This window comes from Chrysemys picta, chromosome 5, assembly GCF_011386835.1.
Source record: "Chrysemys picta bellii isolate R12L10 chromosome 5, ASM1138683v2, whole genome shotgun sequence".
Taxonomy (NCBI): Eukaryota; Metazoa; Chordata; order Testudines; family Emydidae; genus Chrysemys; species Chrysemys picta.
The window spans coordinates 117,029,506-117,055,011 of NC_088795.1; the positions used below are offsets into that span (position 1 = coordinate 117,029,506).

Consider the following 25,506-nt stretch of genomic DNA (forward strand, 5'->3'; position numbering starts at 1 on the left):
CACATTAAATTTCATTTGTCGTTTTGTTGCCCAATTACTTAGTTTTGTGAGATCTTTTTGAAGTTCTTCACAGTCTGCTTTGGTCTTAACTATCTTGGGCAGTTTAGTATCATCTGCAAACTTTGCCACCTCACTTTTTAACCCTTTCTCCAGATCATTTATGAATGAGCTGAATAGGATTGGTCCTAGGACTGACCCTTGGGGAACACCACTAGTTACCCCTCTCCATTCTGAGAATTTACCATTTATTCCTACCCTTTGTTCCCTGTCTTTTAACCAGTTCTCAATCCATGAAAGGACCTTCCCTTTTATCCCATGACAACTTAATTTACCTAAGAGCCTTTGGTGAGGGAGCTTGTCAAAGGCTTTCTGGAAAAAAGCTGGAGACATGGGTCATTCCACTCTCATCTAAACATCCTGGGTCAGTTTTTCCAGGATATGGAGTTACCTTAACATATTCACAAAGGAGTTTTTGACCCCAGATGCCAGAGTGCTTGCCTTCTGTTGGACCCAGAGACAGTAGGTCAAAACAATTTCAATACATTAACTAAAGGCCAGCACAGCCTTGCACATTACACCTGAAGCTATTGACACAGCAAAACGAATGGAGCTCAATAGAATCATTCTCCTCCTAAAGAAAGCATTGAGGTCATCAACACAGCCCACCTCAAGAAAACTCAAAAGCCATCTTGATACAGTCAAATTCAAGCAGAGCTAGAAACCACAGTTGCCATGGCATGAAGGGCTCCATCTATGACTAGCTACAGCTGCAGGCTGTGAAAAAGACTGGTGTCCCAGACCTGAGGCATACCCACTATCTCTATCACCCCTCTGTTATTTTCTTACATAATCTGGGAATTAGGAAAACAGATAAAAAGGATACAGGATGATGTTCTGAACGAAGACAAAGGCTGCAGGACAGGTAGCGTTCTGGAACCAGCCCCACAGAACATTTATATCCGAGAGCTCAGTTGGTGGCTACGACCAGTACCTTAGTGGTGGGAAATGTTCAAGAACTCTGGGCTGGGCCATACAATAGGTACACTTATTAGTTCCTCAAAGGGCCAAAATCCGCGAGTAGGAATCCAGTCAAGATGGAATCTCTAGTATATGTGTCTTAAGCTGTTCTGCCAGGTGCTGTGTACGTTTGTGACGGACAAAAAAACCAAACAAACTTAATAGGGGATACTGTGCCATTTGGGAAGCTATTGTTTGGGTGTGACAAAATGAAGTGCCTTTATGATCAATTAAAGATCCTGTGGTACTTTTGGAACTGCAAGTAGATTTGGCTTGGTTCCAATGCTGGTAATTCTGTTCTGTTTGCCCCATGCAATTTTAATTAGGCAAGTGGATTGTGCTCCCATTCCCCACATCTTAACACATTCTACAGATGGGTGAAATAATCATTAATAACAGCTTAAATGTATACAGCCCCTTTCATCTTTAAGGCTCCCCAAGCACTCTATAACCATTACATTTAAAACTGATACATCACAGTGAATGTGTAAGTGCAGGAAAGTCAGGGAATGGTACCGTTAAGGTTCTGATAGAATCACATACAGAATGTGCCATATCAATATAGTAATTTCGATATGCAATGTAGATGAGTTGGACATGTGACGTGGAATGTTAACTCAGTTTGTCAACGTTACAAGCAACTGAAAATAGGGACCTATAATGAGAAGAATCAGGCAACCTGAATCATTGGCATTGCTTCCAGTTTGTGTCTATAATGAAAGCACAGTTGCCATAAATGCCAACTACAGAACTATTCTAGTTTTTCAAATTAAGAATGGATATTTCCAGATGATGATGCGGTTGCTGTAGCTGAGCGAAAACAACAAAATAATCACTATCCGCGAGTTGCCCTTGCCATTCCTCACCAAGGCTCCCATCCTCCAACTGTGTCTGGGTGCTATGACCACTGTGTCCATGCAGAGCCCCATTGACTTCACTGGGGCTCTGTATGAGCTCAGATGGAGTGAAATTCTGGCCCCATTGGAGTCTGTGGCAGTGCTTCTATTGATTTCAGTGGGGCTAGGACTCAATCCATGGAGCCAGTTGTAGGAGCCAGGCTAGTGATAAGACAAAGAGGAAAATCTAGGTAGATTGAATCTTGTTGACAAGAGACAGTGGCTCTTGTCATGTGTTGTCATTAATCTGACATTCATCCAGCTTTTGTAAACACCGATGAATGGGTTAGAACTGCGAAGTCATCAACTCCAATGCACTCTTACAAATTATTAAGGATTTCAAAAGGGAGTTTACTCAAATGCCTTTTGGCCGCAATGCCTCCTGCACTGGTCAGGCCTACCACAATATTTTATTCTTCAGACACTTTCTGATAGATCTAACATATACAACCTCATAGTTTTGGTTTGCCTTTACTTTTCCCTTAAGTTTTGTGTATGTGTGTGGCCCACAGAATGGGATTAGTGTTTATCTAATGCATGCTCTACCCCAACATTTTAGGGGACACACATTCTAAATTAACACTTTTTATTGTATCTCCCAGAATATCGTGTTTTATTTTTGTCTGTCTCTTTAAACATTAAGGTGTTTGGGGAATCTAAGTTACTGGTACTTAGTAGAAAAGAAAGTGGCTTTTAACTAAGATGAGGATTCTGACAAACAGAAAAATAAACGCTGTTAAAAGGGTGTCTACTCATTAAGGTTGTAATTTTAACATGCCCTCTATTGTGCCTGAGAAGTGCTGCCACTAAATGTTGTTGCTGTTGTGGAGTTCTGGGAGAATGCTATTAAAATGTATTGTGTATTTGAATATTATTTAAATAAATAGTCCATATCTGTAAGGAAACTTAGCATACCATTTTTTAAATGTGTTTCTAGATGAGGAAGACATAATTAGACTTATTCAGTCCTCAGACTGATCTAAGTAGTGCAAGTACCAATACCTTGGAAAAAGATTTTTATTCTTAGTTATATTTTCCTTCATTATCTTAACTAGAACTAGCCTCCTAAACTGAGTTGAAATTGCCTTAGCTAGTGCTGGTGTTGCTTACTACAACATCAATGGAATGATAGCTTAGAGCTAGCTAACAGATAATGAAAGCATGTACATGCATGCACGTGTCCCCATCTGACAAAATTTTCAAAAATAGGTGGCTACATTTAGGCTCTGAAATCCATATTTAGATGCCTAAACATGGATTTAAGAGCTTAACTTCAGCCATGTATTTCTGAAAATCTTGGTTTCTTTTTGGGTAAACATATATAGGCATATTTTTTTGCTGTGGCATTAAGTTTACTACACTGTCATAGTGTGTTCATAACTTGGCAACAGCATATTTGTTAGCTTTTATTCAACACAGACTGAAGCCAGGCTATTAAAGTGCCTACAGCCATATCTAACTATGGAATTGTAGCTTTAACTGCTTGAATTAGTTAACTGTTGAATTGAGAGGCACCAAAAATGTCTGGTTCTAGAAATTTAAAGCCATTTAAAAAACCTTGTTAGGGTAACCAACTAAATTTGACTGCTTGATGATGTCTGCTATTTTAGAGTGTCTGTATAATAACTGTACTGAAGTATAGTGGAATACAATTGCATGACTATTGTCCTCTTGGGACTCATGAAAATAAGATGTGATGTAGGAGGTTATCACAGTGAGGAACGTATTCCAAAATAAATTTGGATTATTGAGACCAGTATATAGTGGTGGTATCACAACAATTCAACAATATTGGTGTTGCTTCTTGACTCTCACAAGTAAATCATGAAGACTATAAAGAGAAGTTACTTGTCTTTGGAACAGTCTCTAATGTAAATGGTGGATTTTCTTCCAGAATAATCAATGCATTCCAGTTGGATTAGAGAACTACTACTCTGAACAAGACTCCAGCGCTCGAGGGAAATTTTACACCGTCATAAACCACTACAATCTGGCCAAACAAACCATCACACGTTCAGTGTCTCCATGGATGACAGTACTGTCAGAAGAGAAATTGTCTGAACAGGAGACTGAAGCTGCTGAGAAATCAGCTTAGTGCGATAAGCTAATTATTAATAGGTCATTTGAAGGTAACGAAGGGACTTTAAGGAACTTTTCATTAAATATAATTATGGATAATTTAGAGGTTACTCATGTTTATGGTGCAATTGCTTCTGTTTGCTGATACCGCTTTGCAAAAAATAAAACTTGCTACAAAACATTCATGAGCATAAAATAAGGTGCATATCAGCATCGCTTTAGAGCTCTGACACCATTTTCAATGTTAAGAAATCAACTTTAGATATTTTCTTGCAATTTACTGGATGCTGACAATTTTTCACTGGATTTTTCAGTGGTTTGGACTTCACATAATGTGCTTTATTGTCTGAACTGATACTTTGTTTTTATTACATAGCCATTTTTGCAAACTGAAACACCATAGCCATAACTAGAGTGATCTCTTGTTTAGCGAAGAGCTGTATTTAAAACTTGTTTTCAGCTCAAGGCTGATATCAAGGACTTGCTGTAATGATTAGAATGGAGAAAGAAAAACTGTCAGGTAGCATATTTTTCTTCACTGTTGATTTGTAAGTGATAATGAAGTTCTCTGCAACAAGGCATGCTCAATGTTTTATTATTACTGTCAACAAAATTTCACTACATTCCCACAATGCTTTAGTATGTTAGTAAGGATGTGCACTGAAACAAACTAGATAGGACACAGTGGAGCGAGAGACACACTTTTAGTTATGGATTTGTTCAGATTGTGTAAAAACAACTTATGAACTGGAGGGTGTTCTGATGAGAAAGGACATCCTTTGATCACATTGAAGAAAGAGGCAGAAAGCCTTTCACTCTCGATGTAGTCCGCCCTCTGTAATTTGTCTGATATGACAGAGGGAGTAACACTTTAAAAGAATCCCTTTTATACAACATTAACACTTTCCCCCTTTTTATATATATTCTGAATTGCTTTGAGTTAACTATGCTGTTTGTAATTTGCTAATTTTTAAACTACAGGACATCACAAGTGAAACTAATGTATTAATTTATGCTACTTGCTGTTTTAAAGTGACATGTCAAAACGGAGTGAAGAAGCATAACTCTGTTTATGTATGATTTTGGAGGAAAAAAAGATGTAGACAAGCCTAGTATTGTGGGTGCACGTTCAAGTTTGATGTTTCATTGTATTGACAAATTTCTTATTTTGTATGAAACAATGTTTTTTCATTTAATCTTAAATATGCATTACAAAAATAATTTTATTAATCTGCCAGTTAGACAAAATAAGTGTGTGAAGCTTTTAGGTATGAGATTCACTTTTCCTTTCATATTACTTGAATGTGATATTTCTAGTGGACATGTCAAAAGTTCCATTGTTGTAGGCACTATACAAAAATGAAAGGAAGCCATTGGTTATTTGTCTAGTTCTGTAGTAGAACAAACTTGGTCAGCTCCACTTTTGGGTTTTCTTCTAATCCATTATTAATGTATTTAGTATCAAAACTTTACATACCAATAAAGTACAAAATGGCCACTGCTTCTCAATTCTATAGGTTTGATACCAAACATAACAATGAGTGTGCATTATATAGTTATGAACTATAAAAAGCTTTGTTTATTATGCTGTGTGGAATGCATAAAAAGCAATAAATTATGTGCCAAATTTTTCTTTGCATTTTTAAAAAAGTTCAGACTCATGTAAACACATTAAAACATACCATGTTTTGTCTGCTAGTAGACATGTACTTTATTGAATGTAAATTAATTCACATGTAACTTTTGACATTTTCACTTCATGCAAAATAAAGAATAAGGATGATATTGCCTGTTGCATACAGTATGTTGACATACATTTCAAGACACACAATAAAATGAACTTTTAAATCAAATTTTTTTTACCAAAAACATGAATTCAAATTTTATAAGATTTGCTTTTCATTATTATCCTCCAGAGATGTGATTTAAATATATTTTCCCTTAAACTTAGACCAGTAAACAACTTCACTGTACAGCCATCTGCTGAACAGTAAGACTAATTACTATCCTCAAAAGAAAACATTCAAAAATTTCAGGCAGCTGGAAACATAAAACTCATTTGCTGACTGATGCTGCAGCCCTTGAAGTCAAAGGGAGTTTTCCCACTGACTTCAACAGGAGGTGGTTCATAAGCTCCTGGCTCCAACAGCTTCTGAGGTTTGTTTTTTGAACAGGTAATTAACAACTTTAATACTTCAAAAAGTTTGGCTTCCATGTTATCTATTCTTCAGCTTTCTCCAACATCTCAATACATCAGTTGCATCACATGTTTACTTATGCTAGGTTCCAAGAAGTGTCATATATGTTAAATTATAGTAAAGCTTTACAACAGTGTTTAAGAGAATTACTTTCCAACAAATACAAATGACCCCTGCCCAAACTAATTCTACAGGATAAGGTGTGTCTGTCACAGATATACAAGGTTATTACAATTTGTAATGAGTGGTGTGGGTGTGACTAAAAAAGAAACCTGAGACAATAGATAGAAAAGCTCAACCCTGTCTGCATTGCAACAATTTTCTTCATTGTACATCTTGTCTACATTGTGAAATTTCCACTAATTGGCGTGGTAGGCTATAATTTCTTAAATGTATAATTTACATTTTATTGAAAATTTCTTGCAACTTACTAAACTTGAGCCTGCTTTTTACTTGCTAGCTGATTCAAAATTTTTAGCTTTTGTTTTATGAAGCTGCGGAATGGACTTAAATGGTGTTGATCTATTCACTGCAAGAGTGGTACATACAGACACACACTTTTTTGTACGTACGTACACATACTTTTTTTTTTTTTGCTAGAAAATATTTTCCAGTCACAACAGTATGACATTTGCAGATAGCGTATCCTGCTTTGAGAGGAGGAATGTTTAAATCTTATACAAACATAACACACAGGCTTTGTTTTATTAACTGTCATACCAGTCCAGGAAAAGCAAGGAGAATGAACACATTACAAGGAAGAAAAGGATCCATACTCGAAATCCAGCGTTTTTTTGGATTGCCTGTAGGAAGATATGAGCTCAATGACTATTTTTCCTTAAAAATACTAGATTTCCATAATATGACTCAAACAACAGTCCGTCTGGCACCTCTGTAAGCCAGTGGCAAAACTCACCATTGACTTCACTTAGAGTAGAGTTAGGCCCATATTTCTCTAGATTCTCCCCCCATGACTCAGGCCTCAAAATTTCAAAAGCAGAGTCAATTGAAGGGAAAAAAGCAATCCCCCATCCTACCAATATAGTTGGGTTAGTTAATGATAGAACATATGCCATGCACAATAATGAACAGTTCTAAAGAAAGTGTTATAAGAATTGATAAAAAATGCATACATTATCTATTTAAATGCCAAATGTTGACCTTTCTAAGAACAAGAGAAACGGCTTCTCTAAACAGTTCTATTAAAGCTCTTCAGTGATTAAATAACTTAATAGCTGTTACTGAGGGCTAATTTAACATAGGTCAAGGCAGTATTTAAATATTGTAAATGACCAAGTTCAAAATAGCAAACATTGCTTCCAAGATTTGTTTTTCAACTGAAATGATAAGGATGGGGGGGGGGGGGGTTATTTTAGACTTAATGTCAATAGACTATCATTAATAGTATCAGTCTCAATTCTTAAATAGAGAAGTTTTCATTTGTGGATCTCAAAGAGTTTTTACAGGTAGGGAAACTGAAACACAGAGGTTAAGTGACTTCCCCAAGTTAATGTGCATCAGAAGATGTGTGTTAGTCCCAGCTCTGCCACTGACACACTATGTGACCGTAGGGAAGTTAGTTACACTCTCTGTGCCTCAGTTCCACCAGCTGTAAAATGAAGATAATAATGCGTTGAGAGCCAGGAATGAGATGCACTGTACTTGAGTGCTGAATACTACTACTACTAATAATAATCTATTTAGTCTTGACAATTAGTCTAAAAAATTTCATCCCTGCCATCATATGCTCTGCCCACTACGCCATGTTACCTTTTGGATAACCAAATCTGAATAATAACAATCCTAAATCAAGTCTCTGAAAATAAAATCCCAAACAGATTTACAAAAATAAGTGCCTAATGATAGGGTCCTAAATTCATGTTTAAGCATTTAGATAAGTGAACCTATAAACAGGATCTTATGCAGTATGGGGAAGGGCCTCTTCTGATCAAGATAATGTATCAAGACTACATTTCCATCGATTTCAGTGGTGTCTTCTTCCACCAAACTCCTTAGGGACACTGCATAGGTGACTACATGCAGCGCGGGGTCATCCTCATCTTTAACAAGGAGGTGAAGACAAGCAAAGGTTACAGGTCCCAGTGGTTGTTCAGATCAACATTAGTGAAACATTAAGTTTCACAGACTACACTTCAGTGTAAGTGATCCAGGTAGCTTCCAACCACACTACTATTGCTAATCAGATATGCCCCCTAAGGTAGCCACAAGTTGCAAATATGGCCATGGTATAGGGCAAAAATGCTTTGATAGCTAGGAGCAAGAAATGCATCGAAACACTACTTAGTAACATTACCTCTCTTATGTCTTCATTACCGCCTTTGATATTTTCTGTTGCACCCACAACTAACTGATGAATATTGTCAATTTCGGTGTCCTGTTGAGCAAGAGTTCCATAAAGACAATGACAAATTCTGCAGAAAAATGTTAACTGTAAAGATCTGGGTCAGAATAGATCACAACTATGAAATAAAGTACGTGTCTTAATATCTTATGTGCATCTTTACCAATCTTCAAGGGACCGAGGGTTAATTAAATCTTAAATTTTCTGTCTATGTCAGTAGGAGCCTGAAATCAATAGAAAAAACTTCCACTGACTTCAGTAGCCTTGTATCAGATATAGCATATAATTTTTCACCAGTTGTTTCGTTTCCAAAATGCCACTAACTGAGCATCAGTAACAAGTAACATTAACAATACACTGTTCTGAGGCAAAGGGACCTTAATAGTTAATTCAAGAGTTTTTATCTTTTAATGTTACTAGGAAGATGTATCTACTAAGATTATTATGCAGGAAAAGCCATCATGTATTTGACTTTGAAACACGACTTTTAAGTTCCATTTTTCCTCAGTGTCTGTGTTTTCTTTTATTCACATCTCTGATAACATAATGCAACTAACAAGACACAGAGCAGTTTCACAGCTGAGAAATGTCCGCAGGAAAAGCTCATTTCTCTTAAGCATACAGTTCAGTTATTTCTCTTGACATTTTGATGTTACAGCAGCAAACGTTTTTTACCTGTTGCAAGACTTTTTCTGTGAATATCTCTTGAAGTCTGGAGATTTCAACCACTTTCCCTTCAATTTGTCTTGACAAAACAAAACACCCCCCCCCAGATATGTCATTGTGTTAGTGCAAAGATTTTCCACTGTAGATTCACTCTAGACTCACATCCTCAAACCCAGCAAATCACACTATTAATAAGGTAGCCATTTTATCAGCAATTTGTTTACTTAGCAGTAATGTACAAATATTCCATGTTTATGGTGAGAGGGAGTGGAGCCTGCAGATGTGCTGGGAGTATACTGGAAGTTCTGTAGGAGCTTCACTTATATTAACAATGAGGGGGAAGAGTGTTATCAAAATGATATGGAAATGAATAATACAACTACAGTAGCCCTTAAATTAGTTATTTTGACATTATATCTATTTTATTTTAAGCTGACCCATGTTTACAATTTTTGATTGCTGAAGACTTGTATTGAACACACATGTATGGTAGAAGTTGTCAGAGAAAAGATGGAGGGGTTTCGTAGGTGGGCAGTTGGGTCTTTTTCACCTGGAGAAGCATGGGAGATAATTGGGCATTATAGGATAAACACAATCTGGATGTTTCTATTAAAATGATCAGAAATGAAACAGTTAATATTTAAATGGCTATATTTAAGTTTCAGACATAACCCATCAAATGGAAACATCAAACACCTTGCGGAGATTTTTTTCAGGCTGCCTGCAGACTCAGGAAACAACATGGCATGCGTTTACATTCAGTTCACATTTTCAAGGTTTATATCCAACTTTATTGACTTCAGTTTTTTATATGAAAGCTCATATTCTGGAGCAAGATATTAGCAAGAGGTGGATTCTATAGCCCTGGAACACGGGACCCTGGTTATAAAACATGCAAACCCAACAAATAAGAGAAAGTTGTACCTCACTTCATCAAATAGGCTATTCATCTCACCAACAAGTCGCTTGTTTTCCTGTTCAAACTAAAGGAGGAAAAACAAAACAATAACAAAAAACACCAAATGAAGTCACAGATCAGATTGTTGTAAAAGACATTCTAAACAAGAAAGCAAGGTTTCAATATTAATTATAATTAATTCACTAACAGCCAATGTTTAAGAGCTACAGAGATCTTTCTGTATTATTCACCCCAGTTTGGGAAGTTAAAAAAAACCCAGCATGAACATGTTTGCTTTAACCAGCCACCTGAAAAGCCATTACTCTCCTCTTTTCCCCCAATGATGAGCCAAAATGATGTTACAGATTTGCTCAATGCACAAGTAGACAAAAGACACAATAAAAGCAACATTCCTCCTGATTTAATATATGTTTTCACTTGAGAAGCAGCTATAGTATATGATATTATTCTAACCTAGTGTGGTATGAAATGAAGAGCTTGAGTTTGCCAAAATATAAAACTTTCTGACATCTAGTACTAATACTTTAGAAAATAAAGCAAAGGCCAGTACAGTTGCAGTCTCTCTACCCTGTCACCTTTCATTTGAAATTGGGGTTACTCAATTAAGTAGCTTTTAAATGTACTATTATCATTACATTTTCCAAGCAAATAACCATAAACAGATTTTACTAGGGAAATAAGCTCTTCTTTCAGAGATGGACTCCGTTAATTGCCAATTCATTTGGAGTTCACAGTAGTAGTTTTTTGCATCATTCTCATCCAAAAAGACTAAGAGCCCTGAAGATGATTTGACAAGTCTGCACAGCCAAACTGTATCATAAATAACAGGCTAACTGCAAACCGCATCTTAAAGAAACTTTTCCAAGAAGAACCAGTTTCTATGCCCTAATCACCACATTATGAAACTCTATTTAGATGGGGGATGGGATTTTCCAAAGTGCCTAAGTGATTTAGGAGAACAAATCCCATTGAAAGTCACAAGTTCCATTTGAAAACCCCACCCAGGGGAATTCAGAATTATGTTGATTACTTCTACAAGGGCAGTGCTTGAGTAGGAGCTGAGAAGGTATGCTTCTGAAATCGCTCACTATAAAGTTTCAAAGAGTCCCTTGAAAATGCCGGTTGATTTATTTTCTGTGAAAATTTTACTGAATATGAAACATTAATACGTATAATACACATCCTAGGTAGGATGCGCCTGTGATATACTTTATTTCTAAATATAGAGCCCCATACGTAGCAGTATGAATAGTGGAAAATGTGGTCCCCAGTCCAAATAATTTCACACAGGAGCAGAGTGAAATAGTCCAACACCTTAACTGTGCAAACTGAATGAATATTATTCCATTTCTTTCAAGAACACTTGGTATTTACACTGAACTCATCTATTAAAACACTTCCTTTGTGTTTTGCATAATCTAATCAAGTTTCAATTTAATTAGCAATAAAAATACAATGCTTCTCCATTATAGGGTTGCCAGGTGTCCGGTTTTTGACTGGACTACCCAGTCAGCAGTGCTGACCAGACCATTAAAAGTCCGGTTGGCGGCACTGGGAGGCTCCCTGCCTGGCTCCACACAGCTCTCAGAAGCGGTCAGCATGTCCCTCCGGCTCCTAGGCGGAGGGAAAGTCACAAGGGCTCCATGTGCTGTCCCTACCCCGCGCACTGGCGCCGCAGCGCTGTCCAATAGGAGTTAGTAGCAATCTGAGCAAATGCCCAGGATTTCTAAGAAACAGACGTTTTGTAGGGATTAAGCAAAAATTACTCAGAACACTATATGTCAATGCAAAAAGCAGAGGAATTTAGTAACTGCCTGAACCATGATCTTTAACAGGAAAGACGGGTAGTTACATTAATGTAAAATTAGTCTGATGTTGGTAGCTAGACATTTTGCTTATCAAACAGACATTACTGAAAATGCCCTAAGCTGTATTTTATTTAAAATGATGGACAATGTAAACATTTAAATACTTCAGAGTAATTTAAACATTTAATTCATCATTAATTTTTTCAAGATACGGCAAGTAAATCAATGTGCACAATATGGCATAGAGCTAATCAAACTCAGCTTTTGTGCAGCTCCAATCTGCATGAGTAGGCAACTTTAATGCCATTATGCTGCCATCTTTCATAATTAATCACAATGTTCGTTGCTCACCCTATCACTTTCTCCCCAGTCATCTTAGCATAAAAAAGGATTATGCTCACAGCACAATTTTTTCAAAAGATCTACTTTTATCTCAAACTAATTGACATTTATTTGAAAACCCTCAGAAAATTCAATCTTTATTCATAGATTATGTTCTGTAAATTTCAGGAAGATACACTGGAATCTTTGTACTAACACAGAAGTTGAATCTTACTTTCAGAGATTCAAGAGGCTGAATCAACACTTCTTTAACTATGGAGGCCTGAACCATGCCTCCATGATGTCTACTAGTTGATCCATATTTCTAGGATATGCCACTGAATACTGTCCAGTATTTTTCTTTCCTGCTGGTAATGCTATTCCAACTTTCCAACACAGCAACAGTACAAGTTCTTTTTTTTTTTGGGGGGGGGGGGGGGGGTACAGTCAGGCACTTCTTCTCTTCCAAATGGTCTTAGTTCATAGAGTGACCATTAGACCATTCCAGGTATAGAACATACCAAGCAGATCTATGATGAGGAAATTTGCCCTTCAAGAAAGGAAGCCTGAGTTTAAGAATATTTCTTTTTACGATACACTGTTCTGGGATTTATTTACTCATTATGGATAGATAGTGTCACAATGTGACTGGTCCCTTTAAGGAGAATTGGGACCAGCCCCATATATGCCATAATTAATTAGCTGCTTCCCAGCCTGAGAGGACAGGGCTAAGAGGTGTCAGATGATGCTTTAATGGACACCTGGGTCACAGAAGAAGGGCTGAGAGAGATCAGTCTGGAGCAGAATCACAGACAGCAGGCAGGCTCCTGTGAAAAGCCCTAAGTGATGATCTGCAGGAGGCTCGGTACGCCAAAGCTACCAGACTTGTGGCCTGGTGCTCTATACCAGAGTAGGGAAGGACACAAGAAACAGAGCCCAGCAGGGGATGAGGACAGTATTCCAGGAAAAACGGCCTGGAGGCTGAGCGTCTATCCCAGAGCCAGACAAACTCTCAATGGTAGCCCAGAAAGGGGCTGGGAATGGAGCCCATGGCTGAAGAGAAGCTCCTGAAAGGCAGAACCACCTTGTGTTTGTTGGGAATTTTAGTGACTTGTGCTATCCTGGAAGAAGTGTGTGTTTGTGACTTGGTCACATCTCTAGAACAGCCTGGTGTCTGGAAAGCTAAGGCGCTACTCCTTGGGGAGGAAATCCAACGGGGGTGCCTTCAGTGCCCATGTTTGGCCAACAGGGGGTGTTACAGAGTGGTCACCACCCCACAACAGACTGTCTTACATTTTGAAAGACTATTTTTGTAATTGTGTGGCATTTATTTCATTCTGATATTTAAAACGAGCATTAACCCATTAAAAGGAGCTAGGTGTCCAATTAATATTGTCTCAACATTCACAACAGAAGAGTGGGTACTAAATACGATAATTTATCTGTTTCCATTTATCTGTTTCTTCCAAAATGTCCTATCCTGTCTACAGATATATATTTAGGGGTGGCTTCGTAACAGCTACATTCCGTGTATCAGGAATATTCAACTGTGCCCACAGCCATGGCCTACCCATCCTCAACTACAGAGTGATGCTAGGGGGTGATACTTAGCGACACCCATTCCCCACAGGCATTGAAGCACTCTAGAAAGTGTCTTCCAGAGGTTCAATCCTATCAGCAGCAATCCATCCATAGTCCAAGCCTATTCCCCTGCCCACAGATTCATGATTAGATCATGGCAGAATCCTAACATCCCAACCTAAATAATTAAATTACCTCCCATCACAAGGACCCTGTCTTTGGAGACTCTTCCTCCAAAGGGAGCATGCATTAACAAAATCTAATGACTGGTATAGCCATATTTACTATTATAGTCATGAATGGCTAGAAGAGTTACACCCTTGGGACCTGATTCACCACTGCACTACATCAGGTTTACACAGGTGTAAGTATTAAATGGAGTCACACCAGTGTAAACCTGAAGTAAAGTGGTGTACCGAGCCCAGGAGGTCCAGCACTGATTAGTCAAGATAGTCATTGACTGGAGAAGGCAACCAATTTATAGCTGTTTGTAAAATTCCTAGTGCTGAATTTTTCACGCAGGACTATTCAAACTTGTTTGTGCTGTTGCGGGAATAAGCTGGGACAGTCCTGCATTAAAAATTCAGCACCAAAAATGTTACCATTTTTTAGCACCCTAGTAAGAATTATATAACCAGTTTAGAAATCAGATTTTCAATACACAGTAAATGCTTGTGATCTGTTACAAATAGTATAAATCCACTTTAAGAATGTATTCTAAAAGAAATCCCAAACCCTCTACTCATATTTAAGAAAAATATCCCTAGATAAACTTTGTAATTTGAAATGATGGCTGATGAATTATTTGGTCTGCACTGTAATAAGCTATGATAGAACAGTCAATTGAACAAAAGGTTAGAACACAGAGCACATAATACATCAATATGTCACAAAAGAATTTACATGATAGGAACATAAAACTGAAACTACGACAATCTAAATATAGCTCAACTATCTATGGCTTAATAAAGAAAGCTCTTTTTAGGACAGTAAAATATGCTGCTACAAAAGGATGGCACAAAGTGACAAATTGCTTAGACTTTGCCCAAGATTTAATGAATAAAAGTAATTATCAGAGTTCTTTTTTGTTATCCCAAGAGATACATCATTAAATGTCTGTATGTGATTTCACCATAGACAAAAAATAATAAGATGAAAGTAGTTAAGGAAATTAGACCTTTTCAAACAGAAACAGATTTAATTACACTCAATCTGACCACAAGACATCTGCTTACAATAACTATAAAAGCATAAATATACCTGCACTATGGGTTATAAATTAGGATTTATTGTGCAAATAATACAATAGTCTGCAACCATTTTGGACCATGTAATGATCTCTCCTGTGGGTGAAATAATGAATTAAATTGCAGTTGTAGCCATATGATAGAGGTTTAACTCATTATTTTACCCTCAAGAAAGATCATGAAACACTGATTGTGAATTATGGGTATAATTTGCCACAACACATTCCAATTTAAAACCAATACTCCAGTTTCTACAGTATTTCTCACCTTGTTCGTTTTGGGAGTCAATTTACTTAAAATAAATGGAACTTCCATGCAACTGGACCATTATAGACCATTATTCACAGAAAAAGAATTAAAAGAGTAAAAATTAACTAATCCTGTAATAGCATACACATAAATAGAGGAGAAATGTCTAAATACCCCTCATCAAATCAGCGATTGGATGTTGTGTGGATTCGTTAACATTTGTAAAGCACATTGAGATTCTTGCATTGAAGAAACTAGGTTGTTGCAGTGTTGTGATGAAGCATGTTGTTATCTGATATAATGTCCTAATGCAATGCTCAAGGGAAGAGGATATAGCTGCCTGATTTCTACTCAGACTAATGTAATTCCACTGAATTCAGTTTTTGCACACGAATGAAAAATTGGGCCCAGTGTTTTGTCAAACGTTTTATTTCTGCCAGGGAGAAAATCTTTCAGAACAGCTTGCAAATGTATCAGTTTTGAGTTCTTGTTAATCAACACAATAATATTAAAATAACCTAAAATTAATCAAAATATACACAAAATCCTTTGGCTAGGTGCCAGCAGGTCTCCAAACCTCAGGCATAACTGGTGAACTATTGCTCAAAAATGCTTTCAGGTGCTGGCGACAGTGCAGTTTCATTTAGACAAAACCACTACACACATCCCTGCATTTTGTAAATAGCCTCATCTAGTTATATTTAATAATAAAACTATTCATATTAGGTCTAGAAAATAGAATTAAGGCTTGCTAGAAGCACTTTGAGCACCTATCAATTAGTGGGAAAAGATTATATCAGTAACTCATAAGTATATCTTACTGCTCATATGAAAAAAGAGAGTGAGAGAAGGAAAGAGGGCAATACCAGTAAAGAATGGTTACTCACCTCTCATAACTGTTGTTCTTCAAGATGTGGTTTATATGTTCACTAGATGTGTGGGCATCCCGTGCACCAGTGCTGAAGAGTTTTCCCTAGCAGTATCCATAGGGGCCATGCCTGTGCCTGGTGCCTTCATGCTCCGGAGGGTATAAAGGGCAGAGCCATGATGCCCACCCTTCACTTCCTTCATACCCAACCCTTAGTTGAAACATCCTGGAGGTTTGGGGAAGGAGGGTGAGCTGTATAATGGACATGTAATGCATCTTGAAGAACAACAGTTATGAGAGGTGAGTAACCATTCTTGCTTCTTTGAGTGGTTGCATATGTCCATTACACTAGGTGACTCCCGTAGAGTTTCCAGTGGAGGTGGGGCTAGTAATCTCACTGGAAGAGGGACTGCAGAACTGCTTTCCCTACATTAGTATCTTCCCTTGACCTGGTGGCAATCACAATGTCTCACAAAGGTGTGGACTGACCATCACATTGCTGCTCTACAAGTATCCGCAATAGGGACGTTTCCTATAAATGCTGTGGATGTTGCATGCTCTGGTTGAATGCACAGACAGTGTTTCTGGAGGGGTGGCAACCTACGTGTTGTAGCACATGACAACAGAGCTGGTGATCCACTTGGACAGTCATTGTTCTGCACAGGAGACTAATAGTTGGGAAGAGATCTGAAAGGGCTGCATTCCATCAAGACAAAAAGCCAGAACATCCAGAATGTGGTGCTTTGGTTCGTCCTTATGAGCTTGTGACTTTGGAAAGAAAACCAGTAAATATACTGACTGATTGAGATGGAAGACATGTTCTCCTTTGGAGAGAAACTGTGGCCTAAACTGTACCTTGTTCTTAACAAAACAGTGTAGGGTATGCAGCTCACCTACTCTCCTCATGGAGGTGACAGTCACTAAAAAGACCACAAGCAGGAGGCTAACAGGTCAAAGGGGGGAACCATAAGGGCAGATAACACTAAGTTCAAATCCCACTTGAGAGGGTGAGAAGCTGAAGTACCTTACTTACAGCTTTGATTAATGCTGGCCATATTCGCCTCTGATGCTTGTATAGCAAAAGAGATCAACTCTGGGTAAGATATCAATGATTTTTCAGGTAGGACTCCAGCACTTGAACTGCAGGTAAGGAAGGTTCAACATATGGGCCGCTAGCCTACACCTCAATCAAAAGAAAATCAGCCAACCAGTTCAGGATTCACTTTTGGCAACATTTTAAGTAAGTTAGGGCAGGAGAGAGGGTAACTCTAGCTATAGCGATAGCTCACTTTTGTATGCTTCTTTTACTTCGTTTCCTGCTGTATTTTCAGTGCTATTTGCTCCAGTACTAAGGGAAGCTACTTTTCCTTTGATGGTAACAAAAACACATTTGAAGTGAAAATTTGCAGTTAATATTTAACAGTAAACTAATGCACATCCCAGGAGCAATTTACTTACCATGTTAAGCACATTACTTTGCAAGCAGAGATTTATAAAAAATCTCAGTAGCATTCTGCATCTGATGCTCCACTGACCAGGCTATTAAATTTGGAGCTAAGGTTAAAACTTCCAACACAAGTTATTCCACTAGCCTAGGCCTGGTAGGGATGTCAGGTCATTGTCATGTTTGGGGTATCATCCTGCAAAATGTCAGCAGAACAAGGCACGCTAAGAATAAAAGTGACAGGATGGCCTTGTATTTGTTTATTTAGCTCAGAACTTCAATGTTGTTTTTAGGCAGGTTTTTTTAATATTAAATGTCACTCGTGATGACACACATCAAATGAAGTGTAAAAAGTGAGCCGGTGTAAGATGGACAATGCCAAGTGCAAGTATATAAAAAATAAAAATGAAGAGCAGGAGGACTTTGAAAAATTGCATGGTGTAATAATGCACTTTCGAAAAACATCCAGCAGCTATCCCTTAGGAATAACTGACAGAATGTCAGGCTACAGCTAGTTCAGGATTGTGAATTCTAGAATTCCTTCCATCATCTCGTTGTGAATATTTATTTCTCAATCACTTAAAAAAAAAATCTTTAAATACTGTATAGAGATGCCATGAAACTTTATCCTAAACTGCTATAATAAAGAGTATGGCAACTGGTCCAAAACCTAGTATATAGCACAGAGCCAAAAGAAAAGACACTAACAAGGTTATTAATCAACTATTAGAAAACCATTTTATATATAGCAACTCAAATAGCCGGTGTTAACCTCCATTTGACCTGCAGGAGATTTACATGGAGAACTCTTGCATAATGACAGGTTTTAGAGTAGCAGCCGTGTTAGTCTGTATCCGCAAAAAGAACAGGAGTACTTGTGGCACCTTAGAGACTAACAAATTTATTAGAGAATAAGCTTTCATGGGCTACTGCATCCGAAGAAGTGGGCAGTAGCCCACGAAAGCTTATGCTCTAATAAATTTGTTAGTCTCTAAGGTGCCACAAGTACTCCTGTTCTTTTTATGGAGAACTCTAACATTAGCACGCAGACTGCTGGAAGAATACAGAAGAAAAGAGGCCTCTGTGAAAAGTGGCCTTTTTATGTCAGATTGAGAAAAAAAAAAAGATGATAATGTGTGTCATCCAGGGAAGCTTGTTAAGGGCTTCAAGTAGGATCATGTCTGCTCCTTTCTCTTGAGACAGCCCACATTCACTCTTTCTCAATATGGTCTGCAATTCAGGAGGCTGTTTTGGTCCCTCCCTCTCCCCCTAGACACTCAGCAACTGCGATTAACTAAGTGAGTGTGACCTTCTTCCTTAGATATAGCCCTTCCCACAGTTATTTACACCTTTGTCATGTCTAAGATGGGTATTATAGTGCTCTACCTAGGACCTAAGTTCCCTCTAAGCTATATGGCTGTCCAGCAGTCTATCAAGTGTTGTGCACTTCAGGTACCCCTCCACCCACTGCTGCGCTGCTCCTGCCCTCTGCCTTGGAGCCCCTGGCCAGCTGCTCCTGAGAGCCTCCTGCTTTCTGTGAAGAGCGGTGGGGGAGGGAGGAGAAGGGGGAAAGGAAGTGGGCACCGATGTCAGGGTGTCTCCCTCCTCCCCCACCCCGTACCCCATCTCCACAGAGCAGGGGAGGGGACACGACAGGGCTCAGGAGTGGGACGGAGCTTGCTGGCAGCTGCTGCTGTGTCTGAACAAACAGGCTTCAGACTGGCGAGTGCCAATCTACTTAAACGGGCAACATACTTAAGGGGGCAGCATGTGTCTCTCACACACCCGCACACTCAGTGTGTGTCTATCTGTCTGTCTCTCTCTCTCTTACACACACACACACACCTCCCAGCACATACTTGTATTATTGTTGTTGTTACTTCTTGATACTTCCTGCAATGCACATATATTCTCTGTAATTTTATTCTTTCGAAGTGCTGCTATTTTAGTTTTTTGACTGGTCTAAGCCTTTCACAATTTTTATTTCTCTCTTACGCTTACATTCAATTCTTTGAGTAGTGAGTTCTAAAATGCTTAATCTCTCCTGGCTAGAGTAATTATCCCTATGGTAACTTTTTAAATATATATATTATATCTAGTTTTTTGTTGCTACTGGTGGCGCATATCCGCACATTACCTCAATATTGATGCACATAACAAAATTCAATCCGCACATGGATGGAAAAAATTAGTGTGAACATTGCCTAGGACTACTCTTGAATACCATCATGGAAGCTTCAGATACTGCTGGATGCAGAAGCCTTCTGCTTAGCAACACTAGTCATGTTGTATTGCTTCCAGTTTGCTCCGAAGTGCAATACAAGGTGTTTATGTCAAAGCCCCATGAAACCTGGTTTCCGAATACTTTGGGTCCTGTCCACACTAGGGAAAGTTTAGCAACACGGAGACCTGGGTGGGTTACAGCTGCTACATGCATTTTAAAGCACCATGTCAATCAGCTCTGCCAACAGCAGGGTTAACGGACACAGCATGAAATGATGGTGATAACCAGTGGCTGAAATTAGAATCACAGAATATCAGGGTTGGAAGGGACCTCAGGAGGTCATCTAGTCCAACCCCCTGCTCATAGCAGGACCAATCCCCAACTAAATCATCCCAGACAGGGCTTTGTCAAGCCTGACCTTAAATACCTCTAAGGAAGGAGATTCCACCACCTCCCTAGGTAACCCATTCCAGTGCTTCACCACCCTCCTAGTGAAAAAGTTTTTCCTAATATCCAACCTAAACTTCCCCCACTGCAACTTGAGACCATTACTCCTTGTTCTGTCATCTGGTACCACTGAGAACAGTCTAGATCCATCCTCTTTGGAAGCCCCTTTCAGGTAGTTGAAAGCAGCTATCAAATCCCCCCCTCATTCTTCTCTTCTGCAGACTAAACAATCCCAGTTCCCTCAACCTCTCCTCATAAGTCATGTGCTCCAGCCCCCTAATTTTTGTTGCCCTCCACTGGACTCTTTCCAATTTCTCCACATCTTTCTTGTAGTGTGTGGCCCAAAACTGGACACTGTACTCCAGATGAGGCCTCACCAATGCCGAATAGAGGGGAATGATCACATCCCTTGATCTGCTGGCAATGCCCCTTTTGATAGAGCTGAATTAGTGTTAGCAATGGCACGAAAGATTCAGAAAATTTCCCTAGTGTAGGAAGAGCCTCGGAGACTGCCTCTCTCCTTACCTACCTTCTGACAATTGGGATCAGAGTATTTGTTAGTCCCAGGGTTTGAGTTTTCTAGCTTTCCAACACATTGCTCTGAGAACAAGCCTCATAAGGTGGCAAAGAAGTGAGCTGCACAGACAGCTATGAAGGAAAGCTTGCAGGCTGCCTATTCACACTAAAAAAATTGCTCAAACTCTTTTATAAGCACTAAAAATTCACAGATAAAAAGAATGAAATTACATAAGAGTAACTGGCAACAGAATAACTCAAATAGGGATCGCAATAGCAGCAGCAACAATCTTTATCTTCCAAAAGTTTCTTTATGCTTCTCTTAATGTTGCCATGACTTCCTTTGTTTGATGATTGAAACAGCAACCCATAGTAGCAATTTAAAAGGGCAATTTCAAGTTCAATGGGCAGTTTTAATTGCTAAAAAATACTCTCTCACTAATATCATGGCTGCACAGCAGTCTCTCTTTTTTGTAGCAATTTTAAATACTGATACGAAGAATTAGGAATCCAAGTTGAAAAGGCACATTTGTACTTTGTTAGTCACTAAGGTGCCACAAGTACTCCTGTTCTTTTTGCTGATACAGACTAATATGGCTGCTACTCTGAAATTTGTTATTAAGTTACTCTGCATAAAAAGCAAGTCAAGAGCAAAGTGAGAGCGTGTATTGTGTTCCTTAATGCACCATATGCACAGATAGCATTAGCTGGAAAGGTGGGGGGAGGGAAGATATAAAACAGAATTTACCATCTGAATTTCTTCAGGTGACAGTTCATCTTCACCTTTGCCATCCCCCCATAGCCCGAAGTTAGTGTGGGCATCTGTCAGATTCTGATCTGTAAAGATAACCAAAAATCCCAAATATATCAGCATACTGAAATGTGAAGCTACAACCACTGCTTACTCATGTAGTACCAACTATCAAATGATTAGATTTCATTTCTAGTTAATTGAGACTCATGCTATACATTTATCAGCAGTTCACACACGCTTAATTTTGTTCACTGGGAGTAGCTGCATTGAAGTATGGACGTTGCAGCAAGTGGAAATACTCATAGTGCATAAAGTTAAGCCCATGCAGAAGTCTTCGCAGCATCGTTTCCTTTGTCAGGAAACGAGACATCTGTAAAGTCAAAACAAAGTCATTTCTCCCACAATGTGGACTTCAACAGAAATATATGTACACTTTTGAAAATGACACCAACTGTAGAAAGCCATTACCTTTCCTGAGATTTCAGAAAACCACCTCCTTGCTACTCACATTATTTTGCAAAATTAAACCCAGAACCTCATTTCAAAATATTAGCATAAACTTCCCAAGACTTATCTCATTTCCTTATGTTGTTGATTCTGCAGATTATGGCCCCAATTGTGCAACTGATTCCTCACGAGGGGTCTGCCTACATGCAACAAGTTAGATCAGGCTCCATCCTGCAAACATTTAACACCAGGTTTGTTTGTTTTTACATACTGGAGCAGCCCCGTTCATTTCAATAGAAATGCTCTCATAAGTGAAGTTGTATTTGATTTGCAAGACTGGGACCTAAAATATCTTAAATATATAACTTCTGAAAATGGAGTATACAATAGAAATTGAAGTTTAAGATTAACTACTATAAGGTACTTCTGGACAAGGAGAAAAATACCACTTTCTTTTCATTCCTTTTATCTCTACTAAACTGCTCAAGATAGTTAAGACCAAAGCAGACTGTGAAGAACTTCAAAAAGATCTCACAAAACTAAGTGATTGGGCAACAAAATGACAAATGAAATTTAATGTGGATAAATGTAAAGTAATGCACATTGGAAAAAATAACCCCAACTATACATACAATATGATGGGGGGCTGATTTAGCTACAACTAATCAGGAAAGAGATCTTGGAGTCATCGTGGATAGTTCTCTGAAGACGTCCATGCAGTGTGCAGAGGCAGTCAAAAAAGCAAACAGGATGTTAGGAATCATTAAAAAAGGGATAGAGAATAAGATGGAGAATATCTTATTGCCCTTATATAAATCGATGGTACGCCCACATCTTGAATGCTGTGTACAGATGTGGTCTCCTCATCTCAAAAAAGATATACTGGCACTAGAAAAGGTTCAGAGAAGGGCAACTAAAATGATTAGGGGTTTGGAATGGGTTCCATATGAGGAGAGATAAAAGAGGCTAGGATTTTTCAGCTTGCAAAAGTGGAGACTAAGGGGGGATATGATAGAGATATATAAAATCATGAGTGGTGTGGAGAAAGTGAATAAGGAAAAGTTATTTACTTGTTCCCATAATATAAGAACTAGGGGCCACCAAATGAAATTAATGGGCAGCAGGTTTAAAACAAATAAAAGGAAGTTCTTCTTCACACAGTGCACAGTCAACCTGTGGAACTCCTTGCCTGAGGAGGTTGTGAAGGCTAAGACTATAATAGCGTTTAAAAGAGAACTGGATAAATTCATGGAGGTTAAGTCCATTAATGGCTATTAGCCAGGACGGGTAAGGAATGGTGTCCCTAGCCTCTGTTTGTCAGACGGTGAAGATGGATGGCAGGAGAGAGATCACTTGATCATTACCTGTTAGGTTCACTCCTTCTGGGGCACTTGGCATTGGTCACTGTCAGTAGACAGGATACTGGGCTGGATGGACCTTTGGTCTGACCCAGTACGGCCATTCTTATGTTATGTTCTCATAGGAACCAACTGATTCTGACATTTAATCTGTTTTGGCAAGATGCAGCATCAATACCCAAGTGTCTGAGTTACTACTGTATCCCTGGGAGGTTCTTTACTACCCCCCAACTGGGACATTGTGCCATCCCACAAAGGACTGTATGCCTTGGTTGCTTAGAGTTACCAGATTCAAGTCACAAAACTAAGATGCAGAAAGGTTTTTGTTTCACCTTTTTGTAAGTTTTGGAATCGCTGTTAATCATAATATTTTCCTTATTTAGATGCTTAGATACTTTTTTATTTGATTTATTGTAATTGTTTATAATCTTGTATTTGAATGTTTTCAATTAAATAAGCAATGTTGATGCATCACTCTGAGAAACCAACTTCTCTTGGGAAACCTCTAACAGCAGTCTGTTTAAAAACAATTTCATGAGAGATATTGTAAGGAGATATTTTCCTCTTGCTCTTTGTTACCAGAACATCTGCATGAAACCCATCTTTTTTTCTTTTTTTTTTTTAAACTCTGGTGTAACTGCTCATTCCTTCTCCGAAAATTATATGACTGGTTTCTGACATCACAACTGGTTTCTGTGGAAATGATTGCAATGTTACAAAGAAAGGATTGTGAATGATCAGCAGGATCAGCTTAGCTCTTATGAAAACCAGGCTTTTTGTTTCTTACAAGTGCCCTAAGTAATAAAAAACAAGTAAAGATAAGAAAAAATTTAAGACTGTTTACAAATAATTCTGGTTATGTTTTACCTGGGGCATCATTAGCTCTTTACATATATTTCATAGAGAAATAAATTATTTTGTTTAGATATTACACCAAAATTTTAATGAATACATGTCATTGCAGGAAAATATCCTGTTCAGTTTTCAGTGAAGTAGTTGTTCAAGATTTCATCTGTCATTCTGATCTTATTCACTTAATTCAAAGAAAAGAGGATAATTATTAGTTTACGGAACGGACTATAAAATAATAATAAATATTCCCTTTTTTATCCCAAAGGACCCAATTATTTCCAGGCACTGCCAATACTTGGCAAGAAACAGTACGTGTATCCAACAAGTTCATTAATAAGCAAATACACTCAGAGTAAGCACTAGGTGAGAGACATTCTCTCATCTTTCCAGAGTTGCTCCTGTCACTACGACACATTTTCTGCTACCGGGAAAGCAAATTTGGGGCTTTCCTGGAGTATACCTTAATGTTGCTCTATGATTATGATTCATCTGGCAAAACCTAGAGAAAGAAAAATATCTATTTCCTAGGATTGCTGAAATGAATTACTTCATATCTCTGTTGTTTCTGAAAGATGCATTGACTGTTTTAATTAACAATCAAATTCCTTTTAACCCATTTCCAAACTGGTTTACTTCATTGAAATGAAAGATGTGCTAAACTGAAGGATTAATTCAAAAACCATCATTTATATTTAATTCCATATTACAAACAGGACAGTTTGTAATAAGCAAATCAAAATTGGGCAATATATAATCCTTAAAGGCTTATCAAACAAACACCAAATGGGCATTTCCTACAATGATGCATGTTTTTTATCATTCGGATGTAAAAAAAGGTGTTCAGTATCAAAACAAAGTACCGTAATCCAATCTGCCAGAGAACGGACTAAACTATGATGAACTGAGGCAAAAGATTCATCCAAGATTCCAAATGTTTTAACAAAGGACAGAGTACGTGGGGATTTGGGTGAGAGGTATGCTCCCAGTAGGGAACAATCTTTGTAGCACAGATGTTTGTGTAAGAGTGCCCAGAGGCTATGGTGACTGACACTTCAGAAATGCAAACAATCACCATTTCCCAAGGTACTGATGCCCAATGGAAAACATCCTATTTAGAAATAATCTCAATTATATTTTTTTATTTTCCTTTGTTTGTTTTTTATTACAGAAAAACACTTAAAAAATCAAAGGTCAAAAGATTTAAACTCACAATCCCCTGTTGATAGCATCACCATAATTTTCACAGCAACTAC

At 38.2% G+C, this 25,506-nt stretch overlaps 2 protein-coding genes across 14 annotated transcripts in view; one reads left to right on the forward strand and one right to left on the reverse strand.

Moving 5' to 3' along the window:
• The window catches only part of LOC101945396 (neuronal vesicle trafficking-associated protein 1), a 106,821-nt gene extending 101,046 nt beyond the window's left edge, over positions 1-5,775 (forward strand). For all 7 annotated transcript variants that reach the window (XM_008170154.4, XM_065597081.1, XM_065597084.1 and 4 more), the window contains one exon: positions 3,808-5,775. In XM_008170154.4, the coding sequence (XP_008168376.3) occupies positions 3,808-4,008 (201 nt within the window). In that variant the 3' untranslated portion in view covers positions 4,009-5,775. The remainder of the gene's footprint in view (positions 1-3,807) is intronic.
• STX18 (syntaxin 18) overlaps positions 5,679-25,506 on the reverse strand; it is a 93,397-nt gene continuing 73,569 nt past the window's right edge. For 5 of the 7 annotated variants that reach the window (XM_065597089.1, XM_005300259.5, XM_024106868.3 and 2 more), the window contains 5 exons: positions 21,591-21,679; positions 10,143-10,201; positions 9,228-9,297; positions 8,505-8,585; positions 5,679-6,993 (listed from right to left, as the gene is read on the reverse strand). In XM_065597089.1, the coding sequence (XP_065453161.1) occupies positions 6,898-6,993; positions 8,505-8,585; positions 9,228-9,297; positions 10,143-10,201; positions 21,591-21,679 (395 nt within the window). In that variant the 3' untranslated portion in view covers positions 5,679-6,897. Of the gene's footprint in view, positions 6,994-8,499; positions 8,623-9,227; positions 9,298-10,142; positions 10,202-21,590; positions 21,680-25,506 lie in introns of those variants that run through there. The other 2 variants (XR_006175696.2, XM_042855470.2) reach the window with 2 other exon arrangements.